At 43.9% G+C, this 21,784-nt stretch overlaps 1 protein-coding gene across 9 annotated transcripts in view; it reads right to left on the bottom strand.

The window, feature by feature from the left end:
* Nucleotides 1-21,784, bottom strand: part of PCNX4 (pecanex 4) — a 25,524-nt gene extending 3,740 nt beyond the window's left edge. The window contains exons 1-10 of one of the 9 annotated variants that reach the window (XM_083731633.1): nucleotides 21,692-21,784; nucleotides 19,854-19,937; nucleotides 14,178-14,907; nucleotides 13,722-13,901; nucleotides 11,743-12,257; nucleotides 10,270-10,370; nucleotides 8,159-8,281; nucleotides 5,412-5,775; nucleotides 3,776-3,879; nucleotides 231-1,276 (exon numbers count right to left, since the gene is read on the bottom strand). In XM_083731633.1, coding sequence (XP_083587759.1) covers nucleotides 231-1,276; nucleotides 3,776-3,879; nucleotides 5,412-5,775; nucleotides 8,159-8,281; nucleotides 10,270-10,370; nucleotides 11,743-12,257; nucleotides 13,722-13,901; nucleotides 14,178-14,875 — 3,131 coding nt within the window. In that variant the 5' untranslated portion in view covers nucleotides 14,876-14,907; nucleotides 19,854-19,937; nucleotides 21,692-21,784. Of the gene's footprint in view, nucleotides 1-230; nucleotides 1,277-3,775; nucleotides 3,880-5,411; nucleotides 5,776-8,158; nucleotides 8,282-10,269; nucleotides 10,371-11,742; nucleotides 12,258-13,721; nucleotides 13,902-14,177; nucleotides 14,908-19,853; nucleotides 20,039-20,058; nucleotides 20,640-21,093; nucleotides 21,295-21,344; nucleotides 21,657-21,691 lie in introns of those variants that run through there. The other 8 variants (XM_083731635.1, XM_083731629.1, XM_083731631.1 and 5 more) reach the window with 8 other exon arrangements.

Below are 21,784 nucleotides of genomic sequence, written 5' to 3'. Positions count from 1 at the left end.
CAGTTGTTTGGAACTTAGAAGAACAGACTGCAAGCCCGTGCTTGGAGAAGCATAGGGCTGTAAATGTTATGTTTGAATTCATCTATAAGTTTCTGCAAGTAAAGATTTTGAATGTTAAAGTCTGGACATTTGTTTTAATTTCCGATAAAGGGTGCCAGTCCTAAATATGATTTGAGCTTCTTAGCTGCGCTTTTGCTACCCTTATTTCAACAGTTTCTTGCCACCGTTACCTGAACACTTTTAGGGCCAGCTGAAACAGCTCCTGCTTTGCCACCAGCCAGTCCAAACAGACCGACCAGGGGAGGCCTCCGTTGTAGGCTCTGAATATGTGGCCAGGCGAGGGAAGAACATCGTCTAACCCAAACACGGCAATGTAGCAGGACAGGGCACACTTGACGTACAAGTCTTTCAAAGCAGCATCTTTAACGATGTCCTCGAGTAAACTTGAAGGGTTTTCCTTCAAGTGGAAGAAGTCCAGCTGGCGAAGTACAAAATGGTACCAGTCTTCCGGGAACTTCTGCTTCATTTTGTAAAGTTTGGCCACAGGTAAGGGTACAGTTCTCCACTCTTCGGGAATGCTTAGCAGCTCAGAATAAGAGTTGCTAAACTTAACAGGGGGCAAATCCACCAAGCCCCATTTCCCCCCAGTGTCTACAGCAGGAAGACCAAGGACAACAGGTTTGTAGAGTTTATTGACACTGGGTGCCTCTGGCAGTTCGGTGTCTGTGGTGTGTATTTCGACTGAACCTGGGAGAGAAAAGAAGGGTCTTGGTGTGCTTCCTCGTGATGCCATTTTGGGTCCTTTTTTGCTGGGTTCATCATCAAAAAGGTTGCTGTCGTCAGTCCACTCATCTATTGATTCCACACTGAGGTGGTCATCATTTTTCCAGGAGTCCGGACTTTCTATTGCCTTGCTTAAAACTTCAGGTGGCTCCACTGAAGGCGACTTATGCTTGGATTTGGGTGTCCTTTCATGTGTTCTGTGTGTTTTTGACTTCTTACAGCAGTATTGGACTAGCATCCATAAGAGGTTTTTCAGAAAATCGTCTTTCAGCTGCCTCCGGTTGTCAGGCGAGTCAATAATTCCAGACAAGACGTTCCTGGCATCTGAATAGAGCTTCACAGGAAGAACACAACAAGGTGTTAAAATATTTAAAAAGTGATGGTTGAGGGAGAGGATCTTCCTGTGCTCCTCGTGTTCAAAGGCCGTCTCAAACATTTCATCTACTTTGTGAGCTTCAGCGGTATGGCAGGAGGTTTCCTGCAATTCTAACCCCTGAAAATCAAACAGACAAAAAGAAAAAAAAGGTAAAAAAAACCCTGACTAGATATTCAAGTACACAGAGTAATACACTGGCTCAGTTTAGATGGTCATCACAATCATAGTTTTTGCAGGCCCACTTCAAGCCATGGTTTTAAGGGTGGCGCTAATCAAAAATCACCTGATTTTGGGTCCTTTTTTGCTGGGTTAATCACAACAAACATATGGATGGAGTAGGGATGGGGAACCCATGGCGCTCCCAATACTAAAATTCCCATCAGCCCAGCCAGCATATCCAAAGGTCAAGAACTGTGGGAATTTAGTGCCACAACATCTGGAGGGCTACAGGCTCCTTCGCTTTAATGGGACGCAGGAAGCAATGTCTTACAGCAAGATCATCTGTATGAATATCAGCTTTCAGAGCCTGCATCATCATCAGCGTTTATTGTTATTAGTTCAATTGTTAAGTTTTTATGACTAATTCTACTCCTTTTTATACACCTTGGGCACTCTCAGTGGAAAGATGGGGTAAAACACACACATGCATACGAACGGTGAGTTGGCCAAGTGCTTATCACTTTGGAATAGAAAGGTGCCAATTCATGGTTTCTACATGGGTCTGGTTTAGATCTGCTTTTAAATAAGCCACATGCTCATTAAGAACAGCTTAGTTTATGAACAACTTGGACTAAGAACGCTGCAAACCCGGAAGTAGGTGTTTTGGTTTGTGAACTTTGCCTTGGAAGTAGAACATAGTCCGCTTCCTGTTGAGTGTGTTCCATTTGTAAAATGAGTCCCCCACTGCTATGGGAAAGAACGCCTTGGTTTAAGAATGCTTTGGTTTAAGAACGGACTTCCGGAACGGATTAAGTTTGTAAACCAAGGTACCACTGCACATTATGCTGAGTCTCAACAGAGCTAAATATCCTGGAGGAAGAGAGATTATTACGATAGAGAAGGGGTGAGTGCTGTGTGGTCAAAAGACTCCTACTCTATGAACTATATAGGGTTGTTTAAGAGAAAGGGGGGGAAAGGCCCTTCTAACCTACAGTGTAGCACTAGAGAGCAAGAACGGTGTGTTTTTCTACCTCAGGGCAAAACTGGGATAGTAGCGATGGGGTGTGTACTGAAATTGAGTGAGCAAGCATGTGTGGCTGCTTCTCTGTCACCCCCCCCCCACCCACTGCTGAGCATTCGTGCAAGCAACTCGCCTGCCCCAGCTGCAAGTGCACGCATGTGAGCATGAGCTGGCATGAAACCCTCCAAAGGGTGGTGGCCATTGGGCGGAAAAAGGTTAGCCACCCCTGCCTTGGGTTGGCATCCATCTGTCTTGAGAGACAATGGAGTGTGCATCCAGGGGTGAAATCAAACTGCTACGTTAGCAGCACCAAAGCAACCTCCCTGGGGTGCAAGCCTGGGCCGCCCAGACGACAAAGCCCCTCCTCTTGGCCTTGCTGATGTAGCCCAAAGGAAAGCAGAGCAAGACGTTTGACACCAGCTTAGCTGCAGGAGTCCCCAGAAGGAAGCATACAAGGCACTATCCAACTGTCGTAGCTCCTGAGCCTTTGCTTCTCCCGAAGATATCCTGCAAGAGTGGGATTTACTGCAACATTTTGTTGCTGGTCGTACTCATAAAAACATGCTTCATTCTTTCCCTTGAACTGGGATGTTTTTGGGGGTGGGGAGTGGGGTGGGGTGAATCTCCTGTTAGCTCCTTTTTTTGAACTTCTGCAAAACTTTAGGTTTTCCCAAGCCGGTACATATGTCCCCTCCTGTGCATGGATATGGCTATTTTCAGCTATGTATGCAACACCACACGCCTCTAAACATTGGAAACAGAGGGGCAGGGCAGTAGAGAGATGGTCAGAAGGCAACACAGCAATATTCAATCTAAAACTTGCTAGCAAGAACAGTTTCCGAGTTGCAGAAAGGCTAAGCAGCTTTCTGAATGAATCAGACACCTTGGGCCGGATTCAGACTTGCCATTCTGCGAGCAGAAGCACAGACACCCACCACAGGCTCCCCTTACAGCAGCTTTCGCCAAGCCGGTACCCTCCATATGTGCTGGACTGCAACTCCCATCAGCACCAGGCAGCATTTTGTAGTCCAAAACATGTGGAGCACAAGTTTTGGGAAAGCTGTGCTACAGGAAGAGGGGTGTTTTTGGCCAGTTTTCCTTCCCACCCACATTACAGCCCCCAACGCTACTTCCCGGGCTGTTTTGAAGGGGTCTTCAACCCTCCATGTAGGTCCTGCAGAAGGAAGAGGGAAATTCACAAAATTCCTCTTCTCTAGGGACAGGATAGTCCCGTGAAAAAAGTTCCGCCCCCAGACAGTCTGAATCCAATGCCCACACATGTAGCATGTTTTCTTTTTTTAACTTTACCCCTCCTTGCGTCACTTTAGCAGATAGTTTGCACACCATGAAAATTAGAGCAACTTTTACTGACTGTCAAGGAGGGGGGGAGCTACTCCTCTGCCACAATGGTACCAGATAGGCTTAGCAATAGTCACCTTGATATTAAGACAACAATAAGTGAAGCCTCTTTCTAACACAAGGATCCATACCAGTCTGTCTTGGAATCGGCACAGGTAGTGAGAGCCAGGTGAGCAGAGCCCTTTTGAAAAAGACACACACAAAGAATTAATTTTTGCTGCAGGATTGCTGAAAGGAATTTTGGAAGGGACCCCGAGGGACATCTAGGTCAACTGCCTGCAATGCAGGAATCAAGGCAATGGTTGTTATGTTCACAGAAAAGTGGGGTTAAAGTAACAAACTAAATACATCAGACTACATCATAGCCATAATCCTGAAATTGCTTACTGAATCTTAGCTGTACATGACTCCAGCTATCACACTGACATGCACAGTTTCTACAAAGACACAGCTGCATGTGGTTACTATTTCCCTTTTTCATATATTAAAAAAAAGGTACAGTGAGAAAAATAAAAGGACAAACCCTGACCCAAATGGCAATCCTCGAAAATAATGGAGAGATGGGGAAATTGTTGTGTCGACAGGTTACAAACAGATTCTAGCTATGGATGTTTGGAGACGCATGGATGTCATGAGTTTCTGTTGAGGTTTTCTGCTTTGAATTGGTTGTTTCCTTTAGTGGATACAGTGGTGCTGAACGGATCAACAAAATCTCACTTTAATGATTACAGGAAAAGGGCTGCCACACTAACAGCAATTGTTGAGGAGAGACTTTTGGTAGACAAAGCTTTTGCAGTCACCGCAGCATGGAAGAGAGGAATCGGCTCTGCACAACTGTTCGTGCACAACTATTATTTGCAACTACACTCTTAAAGAGAACATTACTGAATCGAACCAAACCTATTTTGTCGTAGAAGCAAAACTACTTCCCCCACATAACTGCAGGGGTTTGAGATGTGTCAGATGTCGGCTGGCTGCAGTTAAAACTAAATTATCTCAGCTGGCACAGTTAAAACTACAGAGTTTCAGAATAAAGGAAGTGCAATCTAAGAAACCTGCCATTACATTAGTTAAAATTTAAAATAGCCTTTTCTATCCTGCTGAGCTAATAGAGTGCATTCTCTTGCTAACATTTTTGTAAAGGTTTCCTTAATTGTGCATAGCTGCCAAAACTGATAAAATACGCCATAACCTTAAAACATAAAGTGATATCCTGCCAAGACATGTTTAGTCAAGGCCTCGCCCATTAAAGACCAGGTATTTTTTTCCCTGATAATTATTTTTTTAAATCATTTAAATCCCCAAGGCATACATGCCCTAGCACAGCACTCTCCAATGTGAGCCAAAGAGGTTTCCTACTGCATTTCTCCCCTTACCTTTGAAAATGTCTAACATAGATCCCCACCCATCAACCCTAGTAACAAAGAATAGTCTTCTTATATTGCACCTGCTTTTTATATCCATCTACTGATATGAGAAAATCATTTTCCAGATCTGGTAACCCCTATGGGATTGAACCATAACCCACATACCCAGAAGCCTCCATTCAGCTGTAGCAGCCTTTAGAGGCCACAGCTGCTACAATCAACTGGAGGCTTCTGGGTATGCAAGGTCAGATTCAAACTGGCCTCATAGCCATGTAGTCAGGTCAGTTTTCAGCACATGATAAAATGTGATCTAATGAGTGACAAAGTTGTTTTGAAGCTTACTTACCCAGGCTACCATTGGACAGTGCCGACTGCAATGCAGTAGTCAAACTTGGAATCATTTGCTGATAATATATGGTGTCAGGACATATGCAGGCCGTCACACCCACAGGTCCCGGCCAACTTCGGATAGGTCTTGGAAAGCCAATCAGAAATATTGGGAGACTGAAAAGGGGCAGCAAGGGGGAAGACAGAAGTGCAGACAGCAATATGAGGGTCAGTACAACTGGAAAGAAGACAATGTTGAGTGTAATCAGGGTAGCAGTGGACTTCCGGCGTTGCTTTTTCTCTGTCCATGATGTCAAGAGAACAGTAAGTGCAAACTGCAGTTTTGAAACAAACTGAAACAGTCGATTCCGGATTATTCCGACCTAGCAGGACAGAAATAGCATATCATTTTTTCTTTAAATTGTAGGCTCTTCTACAGCACTTTGTATTGCTAAAGTTGTTGGAATGCCCTCAGAATATAATTATCAAGCTTGAATTGGTTGTCACATGGTTTTCTGACCCTAACTCTGGTTTGAATCAAAATAGGAGTCTATTTGGGAAGGAATAGGGGAGGGCTGAAGGGCAATAGCATGTTTCATAAGATTTTTAATTATTATTATTACATACCACTTAATCCCAAAACAGGCTTCTAAATGTCTTAAAAGAATAAAATGAAACAAACAAACTTTCATACATGTAGTAGTTTGAAAGCCCAAAATGGTCCAGAACATGGCTGCAATGCTAATTGGAGTATGTAGGTAAGATCAAATACCATCTGTCTGGGTTATCAATTTATCTTAAGAGCTACCCTGTATGGCCTGGGACCAGAGTATCTTAAGAACCACCCCACACTCACATGAGTCTGCTGCAGTGCCACAACAGAGAAATCTCTGTACGACGCTTTCTGCTTTCAATTTTTTGGCCTCTACTGGGGGTGGGAGGAAGGCATGAGGCACGGGACCTTTTAAGTGGTGGCACCTGCTGAGCAGCTAGGACTTAACCTTCTCCAAGAGGCAGGTCTGACCTTTTAAAAACAGGTTTTGATAGTGCCACTGTTTGATACCAACTCTGACTTGTTGTTCTTGACTTGTTTATTTTTTAATTGGCCTTTTAATAATTTGCTTTAATTTCTGCTTACTTGCTTCACCACCTTGGGAGATATATATATATATATATATATATATATGCAGGTTTTGGTGTCCTCGGGTGTCTTCCCGTGTAAAAGTTGGGGTGTCTAGGCGACGTTTCGACGAGGTCTCACTCGTCATCTTCAGGCTGGTGCTTTCGGCTTCTTGTTACTGGAACAGAGCGGGATCTCAATGTTTGAGTTCCTATAAATACTGTAGAGGGGGTGTGGTGTCTAGCCTCCAATGTTCTGGGCAGAGAGGAAGTTCCCAGGCTAGTGTGCCTTTTCTTCTTTTGTTCCTTAATTACTTGAGAGATACCTTGAGTGATTTCTTGAGTGATATCCTGAGTACCACTTAGGTGGGTCATTAGGTGTGGATTAGTTGCTAAAGTCTTTGTGTCTTGACCTCTTGAACTTTGTGAAGAGTTTTCCTGAGAAGATGGCTGTATTGCACTTAGTTGTGCTTTGGCTTGGCTTCGTGTATAGGGGCGAGCTGTGGTTTTGTGGCTTGTGTCAGCCAGATCTGTGTAGGGATTGCAGGGGGGTGCAGCATCCGGAGGTGCCACCATGGATTGGCTACTGGATGGTGTCAGTAATTCATCTGTGGAGAGGGTCTGGGTTTGGGTCTGGTATGGTTGATTGGACAAACAAACAGACGAATAAATGCACGTATCGCAGAACACAAGAATGCCGTCAAAAAAGAAGAAAAAACTTCCTCTCTTTTCCAACACATGAAAGAAACAGGACACGAAATTAATTTTGCAGATTCCAAATTGCTCTTTAACACGGAACATCACCACAAGAGAATAATCATGGAAGCCATCGAGATAGAGAAACACCCTCACAACATGAACAAGCGTGACGACACAGCCCGCTTGCCAGACATCTGGAAATTAGCCCTCTCCACAAAAACTGACACCAGATCCAGAGGCACACAGAACGCCAACACCAATCAACCATACCAGACCCAAACCCAGACCCTCTCCACAGATGAATTACTGACACCATCCAGTAGCCAATCCATGGTGGCACCTCCGGATGCTGCACCCCCCTGCAATCCCTACACAGATCTGGCTGACACAAGCCACAAAACCACAGCTCGCCCCTATACACGAAGCCAAGCCAAAGCACAACTAAGTGCAATACAGCCATCTTCTCAGGAAAACTCTTCACAAAGTTCAAGAGGTCAAGACACAAAGACTTTAGCAACTAATCCACACCTAATGACCCACCTAAGTGGTACTCAGGATATCACTCAAGAAATCACTCAAGGTATCTCTCAAGTAATTAAGGAACAAAAGAAGAAAAGGCACACTAGCCTGGGAACTTCCTCTCTGCCCAGAACATTGGAGGCTAGACACCACACCCCCTCTACAGTATTTATAGGAACTCAAACATTGAGATCCCGCTCTGTTCCAGTAACAAGAAGCCGAAAGCACCAGCCTGAAGATGACGAGTGAGACCTCGTCGAAACGTCGCCTAGACACCCCAACTTTTACACGGGAAGACACCCGAGGACACCAAAACCTGCATTCCTGTACCCGTGAAAATCTACGAAAGCATATATATATATATATATATATATGAATGAAAGGAGGAATAGAAATGATGAAGGAAGCTACAAATAAAATCAGACTTACCAGCAAGAGCCTGATTCCCGTATCAATGCTTCTGTTCCACCAAAGATCAGTACTGAACACCAGCAACTGCACAGTTGACACTACCACCATATCCAACAACGCACGCTCTGTATCCTGCCATACCTGGAACAGAGATTACTTTATTGACTTACAATATGTTCATCTCACTCTTGATCTGAAGTTTAATACTTAAAATAAAAAGGGCTATATTCAACACTGCAGCTCCATCCAAGCAACAGAATTCTGTGTGCACCACAGAACTGTGCCTTCCTCACTTGTATTCTACAGCCCCCTCGTGCACTCTCAAAATCTGCTCTGGAGACCTAACAGAGGAGATTTTGGAGGTATGTGGAAAGCACATGGGGACGAGAGGAAATGGAAGACCATTAAGAGTAATAATTTACCCCATCCATTTGACTGGGTTGCCCCAGCCACTCTGGGCGACTTCTAACATAATATAAAAACACAAGTGAACATCAAGCATTAAAAGCTTCATGATACAGGGCTGCCTTCAGATGTCTTCTAAAACTCAAGATAGTTACTTTCCCCTTTAACATCCCCTGGCATCTAATGGGAGGGTGTTCCACAGGGCAGGTACCACTACCAAGAAGGCCCTTTGCCTGGTTCCCTGTAACTTTTTGCAGTGAGGGAACGGCCAGAAGACCCTCAGAACTGGAACACTGTTCATGCAGTTTTGGATACAACCCAAAGCTGTTATTCCTCTGTTATTTTTTTGCAGGAGTTTCTCAAATGTTTTTGGGTGCCTGACCACCAAAGATCTATTCAAGTATCTTTTTTTTTTTTTAATGCTGCCTAAAATTTGCTGGTCTTTCCTCTGTTTGCCATTTTTGTCCCATACAGTAATTCTCATATTATTATAGAAGTTAAAAAATAAAAGGGTAAAGGACTCCTGGACGGTTAAGTCATGTCAAAGGTGACTATGGGTTTGCGGCGCTCATCTTGCTTTCAGACCAAGGGAGCTGGCATTTGTCCACGGACAGCTTTCTGGGTCATGTGGCCAGCATGAGTAAATCGCTTCTGGCGCAATGGAACACAGTGACGGTAACCAGAGCTCACTGAAACGCCGTTTACCTTACTATCACTGCGGTACCTATTTATCTACTTGCACTGACGTGCTTTTGAACTGCTAGGTTATAGAAGTACTGCCTTAGGCTAAGAACAACATGTGCAGTCCACCACGTGCTTGTTTTGTGTGACTTGCTCTAATTCCAAGAATCAGGTTTTCAATTAATCTGGAACATTTACTCAGGTCCTGAGGAAAATAAAATGGGATTGGGCAATAGAGCATTGGCAGAGTCAGACAAACAGAATCCATAACGGAGAGCAAGAAATTACTCGGACCAGTTGCTCCCGCTGCCAGCTTTTTTCGTATCTCTCTCAGAATTCAAAGTTCAGACCATATAATTCCCCCATGTTCTCAACAGCACATCCAAAATGGTGATAAACATTGCGGGGGGGGGGGGGGGGAGAGAGAAGAGAAAGAAAAAAGTAGCAAGAAACTCAGACTTGGCAAGCTGAATTCTGCACTAGATAATTCCATACAAGACCATGGCAATATTCCAGACACAAAATACATCTAGATTTAGACACGGTACATCAAACCAGTAAGCTAGAGTGAACCTTGGCTAATAATAGAAAAAGCACTTTATAAATAGTGCTCTATTAATGCTTTCCAAGTAGTCAAAATACTTTGCATGCATTATCTCAGTAATCCTTACAAACAACGTTAACGCTGGCCAGTCTTTTACCCTCCACAATACACGACGGTATCTGCGGCAGAGAACAATCCCTTGCCTAAATCCAAACAATGACCAACAATGGCTTAGGTCAATGTTACCTAAGAACTCTTTAACTAGAGATACTTAAATTTAAACTTGGGGCCGTGAACATACAAGTCACATTGTCTACCACCAAATTACGTGGGTCGAAGACATCCCTTATTATGAACAAATATCCCCTTTCAGGAACTGGAAAATGTAATTCTCACATCCATTCGTTATTCTATCTTCCCTAAGAATTAAGTGCTTTTCTTCCATGGTGCTTTTTTTTTTTTTTTTTTTTTTTTTTTTTACAAAATACTTAAAAGTTACCATTCTAAAGCCTCTTGAGAATCCAATGGAAACATATACAGATGGAAGATGATGCAGAGAATTGTCTAGGGAAAGAAACGCTATCATAGCAAATGGAGACACTGAAATTACAAGAGAAAAGAAATTATGCACAATGTTTTTCCTTATACAAGAAGTATATACATAAGGGGCATGCTTCAGAACAGAGATTTTGCAACCATGATCTACAGAGTTTTGTCTATTTGGGATTCCCTGGGCAGCTGGAAAGGCGGCAGCAATGAATGTTTCATTTACTAAAACAGAGTTCAACACAGTGCACTTAAATTTGTGCATGCAGGTAAAAGTGGAATTATATACATAATGATTATCAGGCCTTTAAAAATCTTTTACACTGATGTTATGTGGCTCTCAAGTGGCTGGCGTTCTCTAGGTGACTCTCACTGGTCCCAAGATCTTATGAAAGGCCCAGATTGGCTTTTATCTCTGGCAAAAATGCAAGGTGTCTACAGGATAGGTGTCTATGTTCTAACATCTCTTCAAAATTGAGTGGGCAGACATTCATCCCCCATTAGAAAATGCTTAACTGCAACCTTAGTGTTGTGCTAACAGTTTTGACTTTTAATAACTGGTTCTTATTTTGTTTTAATGTCAATCAATTTTATGTTTCATTTTGTAAGCTGTTTTGAAAATCTTATTGCAAGGGGCATTGACATAATGTCTTTGTCACTTTCTGAAGCCAGTGTAATCCAGTAGCCCTTTTGTATAATGAGACTGATCTGCCAATTGCTAGAGAAGTGATATACTATACAGAAAAAATTTAACAAGTTTTTTATTCAGCAAATTGGGGAGAGGGGGAGAGAAGGGATGTTCTGAAACATTTGAAATCAGTTGTAACATGTCAAATTAGATATCCCAGTCAATTGCCTTTGATATTAAAACCTATTGTTTTCCATTGCTTCATATGCCTTAAATTCTACAGTTCTGTGCTAGATAATGGCCAATTCAATTCTTCTACTGTATTCCGAAATTCAGTACACCAGCTAAATTGTATTTTATTTGAATGATTAATTTAGGCAGTGAATCAGATATTATCTCCTAAATGCCTTCTTCTAGATTGGCACTGGGTTAGCGGATCATTGGTGCTCCAGATATAGTGGGGACTCGCTTCATTCAACATGGCAAATAGTTAAGGATGATGGGAGTTGTAGTCTAGCAACATCTAGCGGGCCACAGGTTTCTCACTCCTGCTTTAGAATCTAAGAATTACCATTAAATCGAAGCTTATTTTTAAGTGAGAACTCAGCAATTCCGTATTTTCCAAAGAAAGTGGCATTTATAAAGGAACACTTATTCAGTAAACCCCCAGATCATTAAGATTTAAATGCCTTAGCTCCACTTAATGTGGGTTCTTTTGGAATGTACGTGTAGAACATTTCATGATCTTTCTTCGGTCTCCAGCTTATACATAATACAGAAGGCTGCAGACTCTCTTACCTACAGCTAGCAAAATCCTTCTGAGCACACCAATTTTCTTAAGCCTCTTTTGTTTCTCCACAAATACATTCGCAGTCATGACATCCTTAGGATAAAACGGGTTTCGCAACATTCCGAACAGGTACACGGCCTGAATCTGTCCAAGAATCCACGTCGCAAGGAGCAATGCCATCAGCAAATAGCTCACAACAGCCTGGAGGCTGGTTTTAGAAAACGCCTGAGGACCCAGGAAGGAGTGCAACAGGCCAGCTTCCAGGAGAGCCAAAGTCAACGCAGTCAAATAGAAAGCAAATTCCCGCCATCCAAACTGGGTCCCACAACAGCCAGGTGCCTTTGTAAACTTGTTGGAGGCTAAGCAGTTGATCACAGTGCACTTGAACGCAAACCCAATCTCTCTTAAGTTAAGACTCAATGCAAATCCAAATCCAGTCATGAAGAGGACGACACCAAGCGTGCTGGGGATGAAATAAGAGGCAACAGCTGTTCCCACAGAAATCAAAAACATGAATAGCAGCCTAGAAAGGGGAGAAAAAAAGATTTATTTGGTTAGGAAGAAGTCATAAATGACATCTGGAGAGTTGGGTCTATTTTCATTTTGGAAGAGCCATACAGTGGTACCTCGGGGTACATACGCTTCAGGTTACAGACTCTGCTAACCCAGAAATAGTGCTTCAGGTTAATAACTTTGCTTCAGGATGAGAACAGAAATTGTGCTCCGGTGGCGTGGCAGCAGCTGGAGGCACCATTAGCTAAGTGGTGCTTCAGGTTAAAAACAGTTTCAGGTTAAGAACGGACCTCCGGAACGAATTAAGTACCGTATTTTTTGCTCTATAAGACTCACTTTTTCCCTCCTAAAAAGTAAGGGGAAATGTGTGTGCGTCTTATGGAGCGAATGCAGGCTGTGCAGCTATCTCAGAAGCCAGAACAGCAAGGGGGATCACTGCTTTTGCTGCGCAGCGATCCTCTTGTTGTTCTGGCTTCTGAGATTCAGAATATTTTTTTTCTTGTTTTCCTTCTCCAAAAACTAAGTGTGTCTTATGGTCTGGTGCGTCTTATAGTGTGAAAAATACGGTACTTAACCTGAGGTACCACTGTACTTCAGTGGCAGAACATGTGCCTGGCATACAGAAGTTCCCAGGTTTAATACCTGGCGTCTGCAGGTAGAGCTGGGAGAGACTCCCTGTCTGAAACTCTGGACAGTCTCTGCCAGTAAGTGTAGACAATGCTGAGCTAGATGGGCCAGAGGGTCTCTATAAGGCAGCTTCACGTGTTCATACCTTTCCATTCTACCACAAGCAGATCCAAGGATCAGCTTCTTCACCTACTGTGATTTTCAACAGGATGCTCTTTGTCCCATACACAATGTGATGACAACACGGCATACTGGAAGTTTGAGTTGAGCATCAGATTAGCAATTCATCTCCTACGCAGTTTTGCAAACTGTCTGGAGGGTTTGCGAAACTTGCTTTGAAGCCTGTGTGTAGTTTAGGGATATGCGTCTGCTGAACTGCATGGTTTTTTTTAAAATAAAGAATATATTGGCACCCCAGAACCTAATAAACTTATGAGAGCATAAATTATCTTAGACTGGAGTTCACTTCAACAGATATGCAAAATGTTAACCTAAATCGGCAGATACGGTTGCAGAGGGTGAGGAATTTTAAGGAGTGAATTCAGGAGGATGGAAAATGCAGGCCATTTCTTTCAAACGTCACTGTTTACAGTTCCATTAGGATAATGCTTCCTGCATCCGATTAAGAGGACTCTAGTTCATGAAAGGTTAAGCTTTAATATATGTCTTTGCCTTTAAGATGCCACAAAGTAAGTTGTTTTTGCTGCAACAGATTACTACTATTTGTTCATTGCTTTTACAAAACAAAAATATTAAAATGCAGAATTTACCATGCATTTAAAAACCCATAAAACAGAATGAAACTGAAGAGGAATAAATGTGTATTCTCATGCCAAACAATGATTACCTTGTGTTACTTGACATGGGTGAACCGCCTAGACCGAGCTCTAACACTTGTTCCATTCCCCAGAGAAAAAGTGCGTCCAGTGGGGGCAAAATTCCCAGAGTCCACAAGAATGGCAAACACAAAAACACAACGTGCAAAATCTGGTTTGCCAGTTTTAAAGCTGGAACATCAGCAATGAATCTGGACAAAAAATGGAAATATGTATTATTTCTGTGACAGAAGACAGGCTTTTTACATCCAGTCGCATTGCCCTGCCCACCATTTTGCTGAAGAGTTTTTGAGCCCTCTTACGGATTGTTTCAATACATGTAACTAAATACAAATGTTTACAGAAAGATGTTGCACAAGATGGACCAGTAAAAAGTACTGATTTGTTTAAAAGATTATAACCTGGCTTCCACAGCAAAAGATAAATTAAAATCTTCTAAGTCACTGCTGTAGACAGCGCATTTTTACCTGTGAGTGAGGTCCACTGCGAAGAAGACAAAAATGTAGAAAGGTCTCATCAGAGGAACAATTTCGTAAGTGTCTAGTGCTTGGTAAGTAGCTGTCTCTGAAGCAGTATTGACAATTAAGGAGTACTCCCCAATGCAGACTGTCACCCAACCAAAGACAAAGATCATAACAGTTCCTCCAATGTTAGCTCCATACAATGAGGCGATTCTATTAGGTAGAAGGTACCAAGTTCCTAAGCCACACAGCACCCCAGCGAGAAGTGAGTGAAAGATGATGTTAACTATGTATTTCTTGCCTGGAATAATAAATTTGACTATCTCTGAGCCCAGACAACTAGAGAACTCCCATTCATCTTCATCCGTTAGGGTACTGTGAGTATGCACTCTTTCCACCGAAGCCGTTTTCTGTTTTGCATACAGGCTTGCTGCCTGGACAGTAACAGCTGCAACTAGCATGAGTCCTCCAGAGACAGCAGCCGTAGAACAGTCTTGCAGAATACTTAGTTGGTAGAGCAGCGTCCCCACACCTCCCAGAAGACATGGTAGCAGGAAGAGAAGAATCTGGTTCACGTAGACATAAAGAGGCGCAGGGTGTCCCAATTTAAATCGAGGGCCGCCCAAAACAGTCTGCGGAAAACGTTTCAGGAGGAATTCTTGTTTGTGGTCGTTCAGCAGAGGAACATCTGGGCCCATTCTCATTCACTCAAGACCTTGAATGAATCTCATTTTCTCTGAAGAGGATAAAGGGACAAAAGGAAAATTTTACTAATAAGAGTGCCATTTTAAATACAGTGGTACCCCGGGTTACGTACGCTTCAGGTTACATACGCTTCGGGTTACAGACTCCGCTAACCCAGAAATAGTGCTTCAGGTTAATAACTTTGCTTCAGGATGAGAACAGAAATCGTGCGCGGCGGCGGCAGCAGGAGGCCCCATTAGCTAAAGTGGTGCTTCAAGTTAAGAACAGTTTCAGGTTAAATACGGATCTCCGGAATGAATTAAGTACTTAACCCAAGGTACCACTGTATTGATAATAAAACAGCATTTCTCCAAAAAAAAAAAAATGAAAGTGAAAGCCCCATTCTAAAAACCAGATTCTCCATAACCCTGATTGGAGCAACTTTAGGTCTAATAACCACCCCCTCGGGGGGGACGGGACCATTGGGCATATTCTACCAGCTTCTAACTCCCTGCGGTGCTTCTTGCTCAACCTCCCCTCGCACCCCCCCACTGTTTCCTGGGGTGTGGCCGCTGTCATATAATCCTAGAGTTGTAGAGTTGGAAGGGATCCTGTGATAGGAATTTTCACAAGGGTCAACTAGTCCAACCCCCTGCAATGCAGGAATCTCATCTAAAGCATCCACTACAGATGGCCCTCCAACCTGTGCTTGAAAAACTCCCAAGGAGTTCCAAATAAACGAAATGTTTAGACAAGACGTTAAAGAGAGAGGATACGCGGATAAAGAATCTAAATTCCAGACTGAAATAATAAACAATGATTATAAAATTCTTTCTAAAACGTATAATATGCTATTAGAGTATAACTTGATAGATGAGGAAGTGAAGTCGGTGATGATTCATTGGGCAAGGGACATCGGCCATAATATATACTATGAAGAATGGGAGAAACTCTGGAAAAAAAATCTTAAATTTACAGCCTGCATAACGTTAAAAGAGAACCTTATGAAGATGTTTTATCGTTGGTATATAACACCTGCAAAATTAGCAAAAATATATAAAACTTGCAGTAAATGCTGGAAATGCAGGGAAAAAGAGGGATCCTTCTTCCACATGTGGTGGGACTGCAGAAAGATCAAAGGTTTTTGGGAAAGTGTATATAACGAAATGAAGAGTATATTAAGATACAACTTTGGGAAAAAGCCGGAGGCTTTTCTGTTAGGCCTAGCAGGAAGTGATATAAAGAACAATGACAGTAAATTCTTTCAATATGCAACAACGGCCGCAAGGGTCCTATTGGCTCAAAATTGGAAACAACAGAACATACCGACGCTTGAGGAATGGAGAGCAAAACTACTAGAATACGCGGAGATGGATAGATTGACGGGGAAAATTAGATATTTAAAAGACCAAAGGTTCATTGAGGATTGGGGGAAATTCGTGGAATATCTGGAAAATATAAGTGAAGGTCAGATAACGCTAGTTGGGTTTAAAAAAGCTCTGTGAAAAGGTTGGAATATTGTCTAAAGAGAAAAAGAAGGAAAGAGAAAATAATGTCAATATAAGCCAGGATTTGTGTGAATTTGTTAAATTAGGATATGGATGATTTGAGGGGAAGCTGAAGGAAGTCTTATAGAAAGAAATCCGTGACAACAAGGTGTAAATTGCTGTATTTTTTGTTTGTTATGATTTAAAAAACAATAAAAATTATGCAGGAAAAAAATAATAATGAAAAACTCCCAAGGAAGGAGAATCTACAACCTCTTGAAGGAGGCCATTCCACCTTCACATGCTAGCCGCTTCTGGGAGCCACAGGTGAGAGCTGGTAGTCCTTGGGAAGATGCTCAACTAAAACCTCCATCGTCCCCCAATTATAGAACATGCTGAGTGCAGCTCATGGGATCTGGAGTCCAAAAACATCTGAAGCACCACAGGTTCCCCACCGCTGCTTCAGGGGAACTGTTCTGTATATTTATAAACAACCTTTTGTGCATGAATAATTGCATAACTGACATTACTACCCAGCAGGCCATGCAGTATCGGAGGAACAACATGCAAGTACAGAGCAGTTACAGATAGGTAGCCGTGTTGGTCTGCCATAGTCAAAACAAAATAAAAAAATTCCTTCCAGTAGCACCTTAAAGACCAGCTAAGTTAGTTCTTGGTATGAGCTTTCGTGTGCATGCACACTTCTTCAAATACACTGAAGAAGTGTATCTGAAGAAGTGTGCATGCACACTGTATCTGAAGAAGTGTGCATGCACACGAAAGCTCATACCATGAACTAACTTAGTTGGTCTTTAAGGTGCTACTGGAAGGAATTTTTTTATTTTGTTTTAAGTACAGAGCAGTTTCAGTGGGGTCAAGCATGACCACAAATCAAGACATCATTATCTGATGCAGAGGGGAGCCTTCTCCCCAGAAGCGTCTCACTACATGAGCTCTCTCCTGGTCAACTGCAACATTACATCTGCTTTTTCTTCTGGTATCTGTGGCCGTAAAAAAAGAAGCACTAACCTAGACACTCCTTAAACCTCACCTGCCTTGCGTTGCTTAAGGGCAGCCTGCTTCATTTTGAATTATCTTTTATTACTAGCAAGAGGGAGGAAAGCAAAGTGATTTTTCAAATCTTCCTACTATAATATTTAATACCTTTTAAGTGTCTTGGTAACCAGCATCCATTATCTTCTGCTTGGGTACCACCACAGGATTTACAAAATAAAGGCATCGTTGCCTGTTACGAACTATGGACACAGGCCTTTCTGAATCACTACCATGTACCACTGACAGTCATCTTACCCCACTGATTAGTGGTTTTCATCTCCAGCTGGTCAGTAATAAAATTTAAATTGCTGCACGCAGCTAAATTGTCTTAAGAGAGAACACATACTTTAGAGCAGAAGTGATGAAGTTTAAGATGCTGCTGGACTTCAACAGCCCCAGAGGAGATATTCAGCTTTTCCATCCTAGTTTTTCATGATGCCTTACTACTCTTAGGCTTGCTTAGCAGGTAGAAGAGGGCAACAGAATGGGAATACAGGCAACCCACCATTTACGAGAGGGTTACATTCTGAGGTGAAACACAATGGTGTTTAAGCGAAACGGCATATATTTGAAACACCATTGTAAAATCCTGCAAACGCCCCGCCGCTCAGCCCCCACGCTGTTCTGGTCTTTTACTTTCTTGGGGCACTTCCAGGTTCAGTACGACGCATGTGTGCACGGTCACACACATATTGAGCGTGTGTAAATGGAGAGTGGCCTGTAACAGAATACCACACCAGAAAACCCTTGGTGACATTGTGTCAAGGAAGAAAATTATGTGGAATCTCCTGTGAAAACCATTTTGGGCGCCCAGGCTAAGAAGGATGCCCAAGTCCTCCTGAGAGAACTAGTGCCAGACTAGATGAACTAAGGCAAGACTTCGTATAAGACGCTTTCCAATATGGGCCCAAGATGTTGGCAAATCAGAAGCAGGTCTGGCTTAAAAGCACTTCTGGAATGTGTTCTCAGATGACGGGCGCTTCCTGGGGGTGCATGTGTTCAGGCTGTAGTGACTGGCAACAGGGCCTTCAGCATGTTTGCACCAGCATTACGGAAGTCTGTCCCTTGGTTATTCAACAGGTACTTGATATTCTGTGCTTTGTAAGAGGATGATTTTATATTGCGTATGTTTATAATGCTCTTGTTCACTGGCTAGATAGCACCTATTTTTCTAGAAAAAGAGGTGCCAGAACTCACCATGAGTTGTTCTTTTATTATGGAAGTTCCCCTGTACACACCTGTGTATGTATGCCTAATGACATAAATGAGGACAAAAATTAAGCTTCTTGCTAATACCCCAAGATGCTACTACAGTGGAACCTCAGTTGTCGAAAGTAATCCGTTCTGGAAAATTGTTCAACTTCTGAAACGTTCGACAACTGAGGAGCAATGGGCAGTTGGCAAAATCCATCGAAAAAAATGGAAAAATGGACCTCGGAAGCCGTTTGACTTCTGAGGAGTGTTCCAATATGGAAGCATTCACTTCTGAGTTGTTGGCATTCAAAAGCCGAAATGTTCTACTTCTGAAGCATTCAACAACCGAGGTTCCGCTGTAATTGCACTTCCTTTGACGGCATTTATACTAAAATGTGTCAACGCCTCACTTGGAAGAGGCAGGTATAATGAAGTTTGCTGCACAGTGGAAGCTAGACCCCATTGCACCACACACTAGCCCTGCTGCAAATACTGGAGAACCAGTCAGTGATTTAATTGCTCCCAATACATTAATAACTGCACAAGAGCGTGTGTCCAGTTGTTCTGTACCAAAAGGTGAAACCCAGATATTGGAAGAAGCCGGATTATGAACAAAAAGTGGAAGCCTAGCTTTTAATTCAAGCTCAGGTTCAGTTGAGGTTAAGTGACTGTTTATAAGCTAGAATGTAGGCGTATTTATCAATTAAATGTTAAAACATCAGCTTTCAGTTCTTTATAAACTAGAATGTAAGCCTAACTAAGTGTACACTGAGACGTGCAGAAAGGCACACGTCTCATATAAAATATAAAATATAAACTTCAAGCATGAAAAACGAAAGCCAATTTTCAAGCAAAGAGGCTTCTTGCAACTCATCTTACAGGTGTCATTTGGGGATGGATGGAGGGCAGTTTATGCCAATTCATCAAAAAGATTAGAGTGGCTTTAAAGGGGATTCAAATTTACGGGGATTCAGAATCAAACACTTTACCCACCTGCACCACAGTACGACTGCCAGCTTATCAGAAATTATTTTATTTTTTTAATGCGGCCTACTTCTGTGCCTGTTTCAGCAGCCTGATTTGCAGAAATCTGCAAATACAGAATGTTTTGCTATTTGCTCACCCCCATTTCTTGCGCAGCAAGCTGATGTTAAAAAGCACAGGGTGCAATGGCCAATTAAGAGTTGGCAACCCTAACCAAGAGACATGGGCGCCGCTTGTGACCAAACAGAGGTCAACTCTACAGCAGAAACCAACATACCTGGGGGAGGTTACATTTCAGAGGCAGAAAAGAACTGCAGGCTTGCTGGCTGGACGAAACACCCCTTTAAAGAGAATCCGTAGCCTTAAAAAAAGAAGAAAACAAGTTATAAAGCAGAGCAATTAACAAGATCCGTTCTCCCTCACCCACCATCACTTGGCAACTGCAGAGAAACTAACAAACGCAGAATAGGCACAATACACACCCACAACTCTACCTTTTGATGGTTTCTATAGTGAAAGGGTCAAGTTGTCATAGGAAGGCCAGGAGCCTCATGCCAAAGCAAGGCAAAGGGGCTGAGCAAGGGCCCGACCCAGGCTGGCAGCAGCAACAACCCAGGAGCTGCATAGCAAAGGCAAGAGGCTGAGCAAGAGCCCAGGAGCTACATAGCAAACTGAGGCAAATGGATTGAGCAACAGCCCGACTCAGGCTGGCAGCAGCAACAGCCCAGGAGCTGCATAGCAAAGGCAAGAGGCTGAGCAAGAGCCTGACCCTGGCTGGCAGCAGCCCAGGAGCCATATAGCAAAGTAAGGCAAGAGGACTGAGCAAGAGTCTGACCCTGGCTGGCAGCAGCAGCCCAAGAACCACATACAAAAGGGGGGAAAAAGGGGGTTGAGCAAGAGCTGGACACTGGCTCGCAGCCGCATAGCAAAGGCAGGAGCTGAGCCAGAGCCAGACTCTGGCTGGCAACCGCCTAGGAGTCACATACCAAATAAAGGCAAAGGGGCTGAGCAGGAGCCAGACCCTGGCTGGCAGCAACCCCAGCAAGCAGCTGCCTGGGAGCTACGTACCGAAGCAAGGCAAAGGGGTGCTTGGGCCATACTCTGGCTGGCAGCAGCCCAGGAGCTGAATGGCAAAGCAAGGGCTGAACAAGAGTGAAACCTTGGCCGGCTGCCACCACCCAGGAGCCACATACAAAAGCAAAGAAAGGGGCTGAGCAGGAGCCCGACCCCGGCTGGCAGCAACCCGCCGAGGCAAGGCAGGAGCTGAACAAGAGCCAGACCCCGGCTGGCAGCAGCAGCGGGACCAGCAAGTGCCTCCCTCCCTCTCTCCGCCGGGAAAACCCCCAAACCAGCCGCTTTTCGGGCGGAGCAGAGGCCGAGAGAAGGCGAAAATACAACCACACAGCGAGTCCCGTGGCCAGTTTAAAAAAAAGTTTATTATTACGGCAAAAGCCTTTCATGCGTAGCCGGGTGGGGAGGAGGCCGAGAAGGGAGAAGAAGCCCCCAAGGCGGGAAACCTGACAGGAAGGCGAAGAAGAAGGGAGTCTGCGGAGGAGCCGCTCCTCCTCCCTTCCCTTCCCTTCGCGCCTTTTTCTCCTCAGGGCCGCCGCCGCCATTTTGGCCCCGGGAAAGCGGAGGACGGAGAGCGCGCGACATAGGTCTCCTCTGAGGGTAGGGAGCGGCCGTCGCCGACCCCGCGGGGACCCGCACCTCCTCCTCCTCTTCCCCCCGATATCGATCAAGAGATATCGATCCATCGCCCACTCACCCAGCCGAGGGAGCCCGCCCTTCTCCTTCGCCCTCCCCGGGAGCCTGGGGGGAGGGGAGGGGGGGGGGAGGAAAAGATATTGCTATTTCTCTCTCTCTCTCTCTGCTTATTTTTTTATTTATTTATTTTCTCCCTCTCTGAATTCTGCTCCTTCCTGGGCTCCTGAGGAGGATGCGGGGCTGGGAAATGGCTTCTTCTTCTTCTTCGGCGGCGGCGATGGCCGGCCGTGGCGCCTCCCCTTCCCTCCCCTCCTCTCTCCCTTCCAGGGGGAATCAAAAGGGGGAAAGAAAAGAAAAGAAAAGAAAAGAAAAGAAAGGGGCTGCTTTATTAACAACAGGCTCTCTCACCTGGCGAATCGCGAAAGTGCGAGGTGGGGGCAGAGGAAGACGAAGAGGATCAGGCAGAAGAAGGGCGGGCAGCTGGCAAAACCCTATTATTAT

The sequence above is a fragment of the Podarcis gaigeae genome, assembly GCF_964106915.1.
Source record: "Podarcis gaigeae genome assembly, chromosome: 1".
Classification (NCBI taxonomy): domain Eukaryota; kingdom Metazoa; phylum Chordata; class Lepidosauria; order Squamata; family Lacertidae; genus Podarcis; species Podarcis gaigeae.
Note: the sequence above shows the minus strand (reverse complement) of the source record. Positions and strands in the feature narration are given on the sequence as shown.